Source organism: Bombyx mori, chromosome 7 (genome assembly GCF_030269925.1).
Source record: "Bombyx mori chromosome 7, ASM3026992v2".
NCBI classification, from domain to species: domain Eukaryota; kingdom Metazoa; phylum Arthropoda; class Insecta; order Lepidoptera; family Bombycidae; genus Bombyx; species Bombyx mori.
Genome location: NC_085113.1, coordinates 12611892 through 12625927, shown reverse-complemented (window position 1 = coordinate 12625927; position 14036 = coordinate 12611892). Strand labels below are relative to the sequence as shown.

At 42.4% G+C, this 14036-nt stretch overlaps 1 protein-coding gene across 1 annotated transcript in view; it reads left to right on the top strand.

Annotated features, from left to right (window-relative positions):
• The first annotated feature begins 1600 nt into the window (after window positions 1-1600).
• LOC101735785 (proclotting enzyme) overlaps window positions 1601-14036 on the top strand; it is a 26725-nt gene continuing 14289 nt past the window's right edge. The window contains exon 1 of the mRNA XM_012690070.4: window positions 1601-1851. Within this exon, the coding sequence (XP_012545524.2) occupies window positions 1806-1851 (46 nt within the window). The 5' untranslated portion in view covers window positions 1601-1805. The remainder of the gene's footprint in view (window positions 1852-14036) is intronic.

Below are 14036 nucleotides of genomic sequence, written 5' to 3'. Positions count from 1 at the left end.
GAATATTTTTGGATATTGTACACTTTTAATGCGAAAAGATTATATTTATACGGCACGCAATGTATTACAAATGATAATCGACGGGGGTTGACGTCCGCTAAGTATATTTGTATTAGAATGCGGGGTCACGAATAAACAAAGTGTGACCACAAATGTATTTATATATTGAAGAATAATAAACTTACACTTTCCGTCTAGCTGCGACTCTGGTCTCTCAAATTTTTTTTCCGTTTATTATTTATATATTTTTATTACAACAAATAAACACATACATATTCTAATAAGGGGTATACAACGAAAGAATACTTATCGGAAATAAACAGTTTGATAGTGGCTGCTTCGGCAAAATTACTACGCGTCCTTCATAAATAAGGTAAAAGAAATACTTTTTAACTCACTTTAATCAGCTTTTTTTTATTGCTTAGATGGGTGGACGAGCTCACAGCCCACCTGGTGTTAAGTGGTTACTGGAGCTCATCTACGACGTAAATGCGCCACCCGCTTTGAGATATAAGTTCTAAGGTCTCAAGTATAGTTACAACGGCTGCCTCACCCTTCAAATCGAAACGCATTACTGCTTCACAGCAGAAATAGGCATGGTTGTGGTATCTACCCGCGCGGACTCACAAGAAGTCCTACCACCAGCAAGTCCGCGCGGACTCACAAGAGGTCCTACCACCAGCTTTTACCGAAATCTTCTGTTAGATATAGGACAAAGGACAAAGATATCTTTCAACGTAGTTTTCATTTATTTCAACACGTCGGATTAACTTTAAAATTTGCACACGTCTCAATGACTAATGACTATGTTCCTAATTATTTTATCACTTTGGCCTAATATCCTAACACCGTTCACGATGATAACCAAAATATTGTTTAATTACATTCCTGTCAGGTTTGCCATGAAGTCGTCGTGGCCTAAAGGATAAGACGTCCGGTGCATTCGTTGTTGCGATGCACCGGTGTTCGAATCTCGCAGGCGGGTACCAATTTTTCTAATGAAATACGTACTTAACAAATGTTCACGATTGACTTCCACGGTGAAGGAATAACATCGTGTAATAAAAGTCAAAAACCCGCAAAATTATAATTTGCGTAATTACTGGTGGTAGGACCTCTTATGAGTCCACACGGGTAGATACCACCTTCCTGCCTATTTCTGCCGTGAAGCAATAATGCGTTTCGGTTTGAAGGGTTGGGCAGCCGTTGTACTGTCAAAAGTGAGACCTTACAACTCATGTCTCAAGGTGGGTGGCGGCATTTACGTTGTAGATGTCTATGGACTCCGGTATCCACTTAACACCAGATGGGCTGTGAGCTCGTCTACCCCGCTAAGCAAAAAAAAAAATTTACCAAACAGACCGCCATTGGATGATTTGATAGCGTACACAGCGAGATCGTTAATACAAAAATTTTCGTTTCGCCTTCATCCACGGTATTGCATTCAGCGTTGACGGCAAACGAATGACGGGCCTTTAAATTACGCAACTAATATTATGTCAGTACAATATTAAGATCAACATCCGCGACAATGGCCTGACTCCCCACTGTGTGTGTGTGTCTAAAGAAAGTAAAAGCGAGCGGTTCTCGCGACCGCCTTCAATCCATTGGCGGCGTCGCGTCCGGCTGTTCCCGCCGAAAAATTTCAAATTTCGAGTTCCCGAAGTTGATGGTTTTTTTTTTTGTTGTTTTTTTTTTTTAATCGTGTCGATCGTGCGTTGAACTCTGGAGTGCATTCAGCCTCGGGAGGCCGTTGTTGTCGCTCCGTTCGCAGTGAAAGTGCGTGACGTAAATTGTTCAATGTGATGGCGCTCGTACGTCTTATCGGGAAACGATGTCTTACTGTTCTAGGTAAGTTTTTTTATTTAATTATTTATTAACCTAAAAACCATAAATAATATTAAGGTTAAAGTATTGTACATTTTTGTACGAACCTCATATTTGTCTATTATCAGCCTATCAAAATAAAAACGGGAATAGAAACGTAAATGCCATTTGTCCATTATGTGTTAAGAATGTAAATTATAGATGAAACAAATTGGATATCCTCTTCAACTCGAACATTTATTAACAAATAGCTATTACAGTTGTCTCTTCAGTATGTTATGAAGTTTAAGGATGCGGATTAGGCGATTTTAGCGTACTTGCTTTTTTTTCCCTACCTAATTTTGTAACCTAAAGGGCTAAGCATAACCGAGCGAGTAGGTGAGCTCACGGGGCTCAGACCTGGGACGTTGCTAACACTAGCCCTAGCAAGAGCAGTACTTCGCAAAATCTGCCACCGGGTCAGGAACGCGGCCTACTGAAAAGATCCGGCGAGAAACTCAGTAGGCTGTGTCTGTGGGTTAATTTACTCGCCGAGCCCTTCGTCGCGAGCGACGGTTTCGATGAGAACCGGTGCTTGAGTTACCTAAAGCACCGTTAGTGGATCGGGAGGATCACATATAAAATCTTCCTTAAAGCACGCGTCTGCTTAGAACCTTCGATCTCTGTGAAAGAGGGACCCGAAACACCGCCGGGCCGTCAGCGTCTTTTAAACAAACTCTTAATAACGACATTAGCCGCTATTAATTTGTGCATGTTTCGTTTAGCAGTTTTAGCACGTGCAGGTAATTAGACACGGGTTAAATTATTAATGTGTTTCTCTTGATTAAAGCTGTAATATAAGGATTACGTGTGATATAAGTGGATGTACGCGAAAGTTGAAGCCGCTATGTGGAAATCGCGAATATTTCTATCCTGTGTCTGCCAGGATCCTCGAGAAATTACTCTGGCTTCTGGCTTTGACTGATAGGCGAGCTAAGGGGCTTCAGCCTAAAATAAGTTGCTAATATCCGCCCTAGTAAGAGCAGCGCTTTGCTGAATAAGCCTTCGGCTGGGAATCGGGACCCACTGAGAAGATCTGACGAGAAACTCAGTTTGTTAGGTCTGTGGGTTATGTTGCACGCTGAAAGCTTAATTACCGTCGCAGAGTTCGATGAGAATGTCGACCAGTGATTGGAATGTCTAAAAGCACCAGGACGGGATCCAGAGGATTCTAAAGGACAGGTCTAGGGCGATACCATTGTGCTTAGTGCGAGTTTTTTAACATTCTCGATAACGTAAAAGTTAACTCAACGTTTTAAGCAATTAGAGCGCCCCTAGCGGCAAACGTATGCAACTCCAATTTAAGTTAACTTTTACGCTATCGATAACGTTAAAAAACTCGCACTAAGGACACTGATGATCTTTCTCCGTGATCAGGGTCGAGGATGTAGCTTAAGACGGCCGCGGTAAAGATGCGCACGTGCTCATTGTAGTCGCTCATTAGAGACAACGAGTGCACAGAAATGTGTGAAATCAACTTAGACGAAGACGAATTCGCATTGTTAGACCTCAAAGTACTTTAAAAGGTGACATAAAACTTTTAAAAAAAAAAACTGACATCCACAAATCAACAAAATAAAAAAAGGGTCGTGCTTTAACAAATAAAATGAGAATAATAACAATCTAGTCGTTGAAACCAAATAAATGTGCATTGTTAAAGATAACACTAAAATAAGCGATCGGATTTTGATAAATGGGACCACAAGAGAAGCATAACAAACAAAAAATGTATTAGAACCAATTCGCCTAGAAAAAAGTTCAATACAACACATCAAAAATATAGTTGGATGCAGAGTCTATATAAAAAGTTATTAATAAATCAAATACATAAAAAAATTTTAAACCCAAACCCGACACCTATCGCGTTACCGTTTTTATAATTTCGCTTTGTTATTAATATTAAATCAATAGCTCCTTTTTCTGAAAATATTTCAACTCAAAACAGGAATTGACATTTCGTTATTACACTGCTCCCCACCAGAGCGAAGCTGATCCATATTACTTAGGACCACTTCGTTCATCCGCAGTGCGTTTCCAGAGATCTTTCCTGTCACGTACCATCTGACTATGGCATGAGCTCTTTACTCTCCACAATGTTTCCCGAGCGCTATAACATGTGTGTCTTCATACGGTTCTTTAAAATTACCCACAGTCGCGGGCAGCGGCCTGGCTAGCTCCTTAGAGTTACTCCCGAATCCTGATCACGCAGGAGCAAGTCACCGTCGTCGCCCTAGACACGTCTTTAAGGATCTATCAGATCAAATAGCTCTTGCATTAAACGCCTTCAGCTCTAACACTAGGAGCAGGCTTAGGGACCCCGGTAACCGTACTCGTCGAACTCGGCAAAGAGTTCGAGGTGCTACCTAACCCATGCATCAGCCCGCTGGGTTTCTTGCCAGATCTTCTCAGCGGGTCGCGTTTCCGATCCGGTAGTAGATTCATTCGCGAAGCAGCTGCTCTTGAATTGTTAGGTCTCCTTCGGAGGCACTTAGGCAGCTGTTACCAAATCCCACCCCTCCTGGCTGAACCTTTGCTCGCCCAGCTGTCCTGGTGAAACTGAAAAGGCCTCCGGGTCACCAGTAATTATTCAATCATTAAAAAAAATACTATTGTCGATGAGCGACTATAAGCTATATTCTCACTACGCCTAAAAAAGCAAATAAAATAAAGAACAGATTAGTCTGTTCTCACTCAACTTGAATAGCCGACATTAAATTGTAAATAAAACAATCAGATAAAAAGGCGATCGATGAATGTAACGCGATTTCATTCAATTTTTGTATAGTTTTTTTTTTTGTTTTTTTTTTTGGCGCGAACGAAAACATTCTTGTGTACTTTCACTTATTTCCGTGTTCGTCGCCAAAAAACGATGACTAAAACTGAAATGATGCTAAAACAACTTTGGCGTATTACGGAAAAAACATTTTAAATGTTGCACCTATAAATCTTCCATCCAATACAACAGTATTTAAATACGTGTTCAAATCATTTTTATTACACGATGTTATTCCTTCACCGCGGAAGTTAACACGAATGCACCGGACGCCTTATCCTTTACCACGTCCTTTACCAGTCCCTTACCACAACGACTTTTTCCCTCTTTATATTTACTACTGGCGCTATGATCCAAGAAGAGATGACGTCAGGTCGTAAAACCCATGCCAAATCCTTATATGGCCATGATAAGAGGCGCATAAGATACTGCGCCCATAGTGTGGGATAAGGGCAAGAATAAGAGTGTGAATATCACTGTCCATCCTTTCAAATTGACATTGCTGGGAGGAACCATAGATTAGGGGAGTTGGTTTTTTTAAGGAATTTTATGACCTGATAACTAAGACCTAATGACCCCAAGTAAATGAATAGATTAGCATCATTAGTTCATTACATTGAAAGAACACAGACTGTAAAACGACTTGGTATGGCGGTAGCTTCTATCTCAAATCGACAGTCCTGCTCTTCAAAGTGTAGGTGGAATCCACTACTCATCTTCTCTATATCTTCGTTCCCTTAAATCAAGCACAGGGTTTTGATCCAGTCAGGCTGCTATTATGATTGTGCCACATTATATAAAACAAAACAAAATCAAACAACATTAGTGATGAACCCACATTCCGCATCGAAACATAACAATAAATATACGCAAATAAAAACGAATATCGATCATTAGTTTCGTGTTGTATCGAATACGATAACCCCGAATCGATATAATCGTTACGTGACGTGTTTTGTAATCGTTAATGGCACGCAACTATCGTAGCGTGGAATATTATATGCAACTTTGATTGGCCTTGGGTGATTTCACATCGGTAATCGGCCGTGGCAATCGAATTGCTTTTATCGATTTTATTAATATTAAAATGTATATTATCTGTAAAACTTGTGAATGTCTGCTATAATTCACTACCTACGGTTATAGATAGATTTGAGTACTTTTTGGCGGGAACGCTGCGTGTGAAGTTGTGTGATTTGTTTTATTTTGTCTAATTAGTGTTTCTTCAGATTTAAATGTGTAATAACGGTGGTTTATTAACTGTTTAGTATCTGTGAAAGTGCACAAATGTGGGAAAATGAAACAAAGCCGCTGAACGTAACTTCTCGGGATCCTCCAAAAAGTCCACTGAAAAAGTCTCAGTAAATAACCACCATTTTACTGAGATTATACTTCATCCCATATCATCTCATCTCATTTCATTTCGTTTTCATTTCATTTCATGCCATGTTTCATAATAATCAACTTCATTTCATTTCATAATATCAGTTTTCATGTAAAAAAGTTATCATTAAAATTAAAATAAGACTTGACCTAAAGGTCTTAGTTACCAGGTCATAAAATCCCCTAAAATAGATACACTTATGATATATATGTATTATTATACATGTGTTCAGTGACGGATTTCGGCTTGATGCCGCCCTAGGCCCAGTTCATCGCGTTGCCCTTAATATTAGAATACATTTTATTATAATAATTTAGATCCAATATTTTCATTTTAAACTAGCTGACCCGGCAGACTTCGTAGTGCCTCAATCGATAAATAAAGGACCTAAGCTTTTGTATAAAATAAACTTAAAACAAACAAAAGGAATCCGTCCGACGACACATCAAAGGGAAAACAAATTGTTATTTTTATTTAACTCCGCTCACCTTCATATTTATCTACCTTTTAAACCTTCTCTGGAATTCCACGAATAATTCAAGACCAAAATTAGCCAAATCGGTCTAGCCGTTCTCAAGTTTGAGCGACACTAACGAACAGCAATTCATTTTTATATATATAGATTTAAAATAACTTCATTTTTTTTTTAAATTAATCTGCACTCATTTTAAAAGGACGCTGTCTTTACTTTTTGTTTGTCTGAAATTTTGGCATCTTAAAAATTACATTTCAAAACTTCAATTAAGCTTACTCCATTCAAATAGCTAAAGAGATTTTATTGCTATGATATATTTTTCCAAATATTAAACTTTAAAAAGCTCTCTTGTAAGTACATATATATACTCTGTATCCAATAAAAAGAAAAGGTTAGTTAAGAAAATTAGCGAACATCCTTATTCTATTTGCAGATGTCTAAAAGCTTTCGGGGTAATTCGATTTCCGCGCTGTGACTCCTGACTCAGTAATTAAATAGCTATCGGAGCGCGTTTGCCACATCCCTACTTCGCGTAGATATGTATTTACGTATCCATTCGGTGGCTGTAACACAGTTTCCATTTTGCGCGCCAAATATTAGATCGAAAAGCACTGGAACGTATTTGAGTTTTGTTTAAAAATACAGGAACTTTCCAACGCGTTTTTATTCACTCGGCAAGTATGTATGTGTGGTGGTATGCAACAGGAATCTTTCAACCTATGTAATTTCCATCGACTTCAAGAGGTCCCATATCTTGAAATTTTTCTCACGCATCAAAAACTGGTGATAATACAATAATTGAATAACTTCGCTCTAATGTGAATAAAAATAAAGATGAAATTAAAATATATTAATTCGCTTTGCTGTTGCTTGATTTCTGATTTTGTTTATTCAACATTTTGGGTTAATCGCTTTTCAAAGCGACTGACTGATAACTCAGCTTTTGACTGATAACTCAGCTTTTGACTGATAATTCAGCTCTTGACTGAAAACTCAGCTTTTGACTGATGATAACTCAGCTTTTTCTCGAACACGGGCCATACAAAGAATTTTGTTTAGAGAGTTTTAATAGTCTACACTTGTAGAGTTGTTTACATATCTAAATTATTGTTTGTTTAAATAAATTCCATGTGGGCGAAAAGAAACCCAGGCCTCATCATAAAATAAATATTTTTCTTTAAGGAAAGTTAGTAAGTGACGATTCTCTCAAGCGTAAAGATGTTTCTCAAAACGCAATCCTTTTAAATAAAAATTTGCATATACTTTAAGCATGATTAAATCTAAGCTGATCGTATTTTTTCATTATTTACGATTAACCTATCCATAGCTTCCTACACTAACTTTTTCCACCTTATCGGAGGCTTATGTGTACAGAAGTTAGACTGCCTCTGCAAGCGGACACAGAGCCTTGACAACACTTCGACGTCAGCGACAAGTCGTCGTGGCGTTTGAAGTCGTCGTGGCGTTTGAAGTCGTCGTGGCCTAAAGGATAAGACGTCCGGTGCATTCGTATATAGCGATGCAACGGTGTTCGAATCCCGCAGGCCCGTCATGACTTACGCGAGTGTGGTGTTCGCTCACGCGGCCCGCACACACATAGACACCCTCCAATCTCTACAATCCCGCTTTTGCAGGTTAGCCGTCGGAGCTCCGTGGTTCGTGAGGAACGTTGACCTACACGACGACCTGGGCCTCGAATCTATCCAGAAATACATGAAGTCAGCGTCGGAACGGTACTTCGATAAGGCTATGCGTCATGATAATCGCCTTATCGTTGCCGCCGCTGACTACTCCCCGAATCCTGATCACGCAGGAGCCAGTCACCGTCGACGCCCTAGACACGTCCTTACGGATCCATCAGATCCAATAACCTTTGCATTAGACGCCTTCAGCTCTAACACTAGGAGCAGGCTTAGGGACCTCGGTAACCGTACTCGTCGAACTCGACAAAGAGTTCGCCGTGCAACCTAACCCATGAATCAGCTCGCTGAGTTTCTCGCCGGATCTTCTCAGCGGGTCGCGATTCCGATCCGGTAGTAGATTCATTCGCGAAGCAATTGCTCTTGAGTTGTTAGGTCTCCTTCGGAGGCGCTCGGGCAGTTGTTAGCTAATCCCGCCCCTCTTGGCTGAGCCTCTGCTCGCCCACCTGTCCTGGTGAAACTGGAAAGGCCTTCGGGCCACCAGTAAAGTATCAATCATAAAAAAAAAAAAACACCAATTTTTCTAATGAACTACGTACTTAATAATTGTTCACGATTGACTTTCACGGTGAAGGAATAACATCGTGTAATAAAAATCAAACCCGCAAAATTATAATTTGCATAATTACTGGTGGTAGCTCACAGCCCACCTGGTGTTAAGTGGTTACTGGAGCCCATAGACATCTACAACGTAAATGCACCACCCACCTTGAGACATAAGTTCTAAGATCTCAGTATAGTTACAACGGCTGCCCCACCCTTCAAACCGAAACGCATTACTGCTTCACGGCAGAAATAGGCAGGGTGGTGGTACTTACCCGTGCGGACTCACAAGAGGCCCTTTTTTTCTTTTTTTTTTTATACCCGGTCGAGGGGGGTAACGGACCGGGTTATGTCGGACTCCGGCGCCTCCTGAGAGGAAGAAGGGGAGAAGAGAAGGGCCGAGGTCCTTCACCTCCCCCAATTTCTCACAGGAGACTACGCCTTGAAAAAGGCGCGCGAAGCACTCGCCCCGCAGAACGACTACCGACTAAACCCCATCGAGCCCCACCACTCCGACTCCACGAAACCCACGGTACCGCACAGTGCGCGCCGAAGGCTCGCCGTCGCCGGTACCCATCCTGTTAATAGGACGACACTCCATCCCCGGGAAAATCCCGCAGGACGACGTCTCGGAGACACACCGTGAGCGGTGCACAGGAGCCACCTTGCGCCGCCTCACCACCGGACCAACAGCCGAGTACCGGGCACCCCCGCACCCGGCACCCGACAGCCCCTACGGGAGATGAACGGGAGCTTCGCGCCCGGGCCGCCTACTCCGCCTTCTTCGCTGAGAAGCCGAAGAGGGATCCCACTCCCTTTCGCGGTCCTCAGCCTCACGGAACGCCATGACCAGGTCGCAAAACCTAGTCATGGCCTCCCAAGAATTCTGGTCCTCTAGCATGCGCGCGATGACAGCCCGCAAGGAGAGGTCTCTCCCCAGCACCGCGATGAGGTCTCGCCGCGAGCGCTCCCAACGCGGGCACGCTTCGAGTGCATGCTGAGCGTCATCGTCCGGATGCCCACACTGGTGGCAACCCGGATGTGGCTCTCTCCTACAGACCTTCCACAAGTACCTCCCGAAGCAACCATGCCCCGAGAGGACCTGCGTTAGGTGGAAGAAGAGCACGCCGTGTCGTCTATCTGACCATGCCTCCAGCACGGGCACTAGGGCCTCGAGGGTGCGTCGGCGAGTGACTGAAGTTTGGCCAAGCTCCTCCAGCAACCGCTCCCTCCACTTGGCCTACGCCAGATGACGCGCAGCACGCCTCCACCGACCGACAGCCGACGGGCCGGGCGTCCGTCCCCGACTCAGGGACTGTGTTCTGCGCCGGTATACCGCAGCTGCTACCTCAGCCTCGAGATCCCAAGGAAGGGAACCGGCGAGGGCGCAGGCGACCTCCCGAGAGATCGTACGGTACCCCCTGATGACCCTCACCGCGAGTACCCGCTGCGCTCGTAGCAGCAAAGCTGCATTGCGCGCAGAGAGTGCGGGCGACCACACGGGAGCGCCGTACAAAGCCATACTGCGCACGACCCCCAGGTACAGACGCCGGACGCCGGCGCTGCAACCACCGACGTTGGGGAAAAATCTAATACAACGGCTTTTCTGCATTGAAATTAGATCGCATCGTTTCGTCATGGTTTTTTAAGTAACAACTGAAGAGCAAACAAGAGTTTGGGAAATATACGACGGAAGGAAAGATCTTCCACCGAGCGGGTGATATTGCTCGGTAGACCGACGGTCCTCACAAGAGGCCCTACCACCAGTGGACATGGATGGAGTGTGTGAATGACGATATGAGAGAGAGAAGAGTGAGTGTTGAGATGACGGCTGATAGAAGAGAAAAATTTGCTGTGCCGACTCCACCTAGTGGGATAAGGTGGAGATAAAGAAGAAGGTTGAATTCATGCTTATAAGTGGCTCGAAATATAAAACTGATTATCTTACGAATTTTAATAAGGCCACCTCAATTTTAAAAGTGCGATATGTCATCATCATCATCATTCATCATTATCCTGCCCTTCTCCCAGTTATCTGGGGTCGGCGCAACATGTTTTCTCCTTCCATACTCTTCTATCATATACCAATTCTCACTCCCCTCTTACCCATAAAGGTGCGATACGTATTCATTTAAATATTATCTATATTGGTCTCCGACTCTAGTGCTATCTGTATACACTTCAATTACATCGACTGTGTTCACGAAGTTTATTCTTACGTCGTTTTGTTTTGAAACCGCGAGTACGGCCCTGTCTCTGTAGAGCACGTACGTAACGATGTTAGAACACACCGATGCTATAGTGTAATGTGTCGCTTCATGCGGAGACTAGGCTACGCCCTAACCGCGGCACGTGTATGCTTAATGACAACGTATATCGAAAGCGAATCAAATTGTAGGCTGTTCAGTGCGAGCTTTTTAACTTCTCGATCGCGTAAAAGTTCGTTTAAAACATAAGTTCGTGTAAAACTTCTATTCGTTTGCCGCTAGGGGCGCTGTTCCAAATGCATACAAATTTGAGTTAACTTTTACGCTATCGAGAACGTTAAGAAACTCGCACTAAGCGCACAGGGCATTCCAGTTGATACGAGATTTCGTGGCGTAGGTAATTGGCGAGACGTGAAATTGAAATTTGTAACTAAACGAGTTAGAAAAAGGTCATTTTCCTTATTTTCGACTCGAATTGCATGGTTAGAAAGGCTATTTATCCATTATTATCCTAATGGGATCCCACCATATGACATTTCCCAAGAAAGCCTCATGAGGCCACGACCCTCAGCATTGAGGATTATCGACGCAAGGATGAGGAGGAGTCTTCGTGACTTTGATTTAACAAATAGCGGATCGATATACCACTACAATTAATTAGTCGTCGTGGCCTAACCGGTAAGACGTCCGGTGCATTCGTATGTAGCGATGCACTGGTGTTCGAATCCCGCAGGCGGGTACCAATTTTTCTAATGAAATACGTACTTAACAAAATTTCACGATTGACTTTGACTCACAGGACGCCCTAGGACCAGTAAAACATCTCGGTGTTCACACTCACACATCCTGATGATTAATCATTAGACTACAACAAATATCCTCCCGCAATATCGACGTCGCCCAAAACACGCCATTTCGGATCCTCCCGATCCACTAACGGTGCTTTTAGGTACCTCGTTCTCGTCGCACCCGTCGCTTGCAACAAAGAGCTCGGCGAGTAAATTAACCCACAGCCACAGCTCACTGAGTTTCTCGCCGGATCTTCTCAGTGGGTTGCGTCTCCGATCCGGTGGTAGATTCTGCAAAGCACTGCTTTTGCTAGGGTTCGTGTTAGCAACGTCGTCAGTTTTGAACCTTGTAAGTTCACCTACTAGTTAAGGTTACGCTGATATGGTCTCTCTAGACCATGAGCTTAGGTAGAAAAAAAAACCTCAATAACTGATTGATAAAAATGAAATCGACAAAACCATATACAAATTTTACAATCTGTAATCTCTTGTAAAATTGACCACGCTAAGCACTGAAATAAGACAACGTTTTATTCTAGATATGACAACGACCTTAAACTTACAATTCTCAGGGCAAACGCAGCGTACTCGTAATCACAAAGCAATGAAAGTAAAATGCTTACAAAACTATGTGACAAATTCGTGCGCGACTTTCCAACGCTTTCGCTCCGACAATTGATATGAATCTTCCAAATGAATCTAAGGCTTTCTTGAATATGCGATTTTATTAATAATAATTGAATTATGATGCTTATCTCACTGTGCTTTTACATACTATCATATGCAATGCTCACTATTGTTACTAATTAATTGAGCCCATTGAGTTTCTCGCCGGATCTTCTCAGTGGGTCGCGATTCCGATCCGGTGATGATTTTGCGAAGCACTGCTAGCTAGTGTTAGCAAATCCTCTCAGGCTATCCTGTGAGTTCACTTACCCGTCTTCGCGTAACTGGAATAGTCTCTTAGGCTACCAACGAATAGATAGAGGTAAAAGTCAAGAATTCTAAGGAGATTGTGCATAATTAAATGGATGAAGTATGGATGTAAACCAGTAGGACCGAGAGCTATGCAGTTTTTTTTTATTGCTTTGATAGGTTAATGTTCACACAGCCCACCTGGTGTTAAATGGTTACTGGAGCCCATAGACATGTACAACGTAAACGCGCCACCCAACTTGAGATATAAGTTCTAAGGTCTCAGTATAGTTACAACGGCTGCCCTATCCTTCAAACCGAAACGCATTACTGCTTCACGGCAGAAATAGACAGGGTAGTGGTACCTACCCGTGCGGACTCACAAGAGGTCCTACCAACATTAAAGATGGCAGCAGATGGCTCTCTCAAACATCTGATACCATCACAAAGTGTATTTAGAACACACATACTTTCACACGCAACATCCGTCGCTAATGTCAGGGTCTCTTTGCGGACGTGACGTGCTTATTACAACACGATAAATGTGACCCGCATTTATGTAACCGAATGACTAAAATGTTTTGTAATTTCGCGAATCCTGCACCCGTATTTAGAGATGCTACCTCGGCCGGATACCACCAACCAGATTCAAGGAAGTCGGGATTTTGTAAACCGATGTAAAACTCTTTGTATGACTCGGTATTTTCTTCTCAGTCAAGGTAAGGAACCAACTGTCATACTCAAAGTAATTCTGAGCGTACCTTAAGGGATACTCGAGGAAATTTTACGTTACTTTTTTGTCCAGTTTTGTTTGGTTTGCTAACAGACTAGTTTTTTGTCTACGTTTACGAAATGTTATTGACAATTCTATAACTTCTATAACCCTGCCCTGGTAAAGCTGGAAAGGCCTCCAACCCACCAGTAATCTCTCAAACATAAAAAAAGCTCTATAACTATTTCCAATTTTTACATTTTTTTTTAATTAAGGATTACTCGACTTCGGGTAATTGGTAAGTTGACACAAATTAGCTATAGCTAAGCTTATACCTACATATTTTAGTTACCGATTTCGAGAATTTGTCAAGGAAATCATTAGCGTAACCTCGTTTGAGTTGAGGCGAGGAGTTTTCGGGGTGACATCCTAATAAAGTAAAACTACTACTCAGATGTTTCTAAATTTGGCATTTGAAAAAGTACGACGGAATAACAAGCACCAGCTTTCGAATTAAAAAAAAATATCGGTTGGTGTAGAAAAAAGTTCTGAGAACAAATAAAAAATACAAACGAATTTATAACCTCCTTCTTTTTGAAGCTCATTAAAAATACAATCACAATGGATTTTAAGGCGGTATCGATAGCAGTATGCTTTGTGTGAGTTTTTTAAC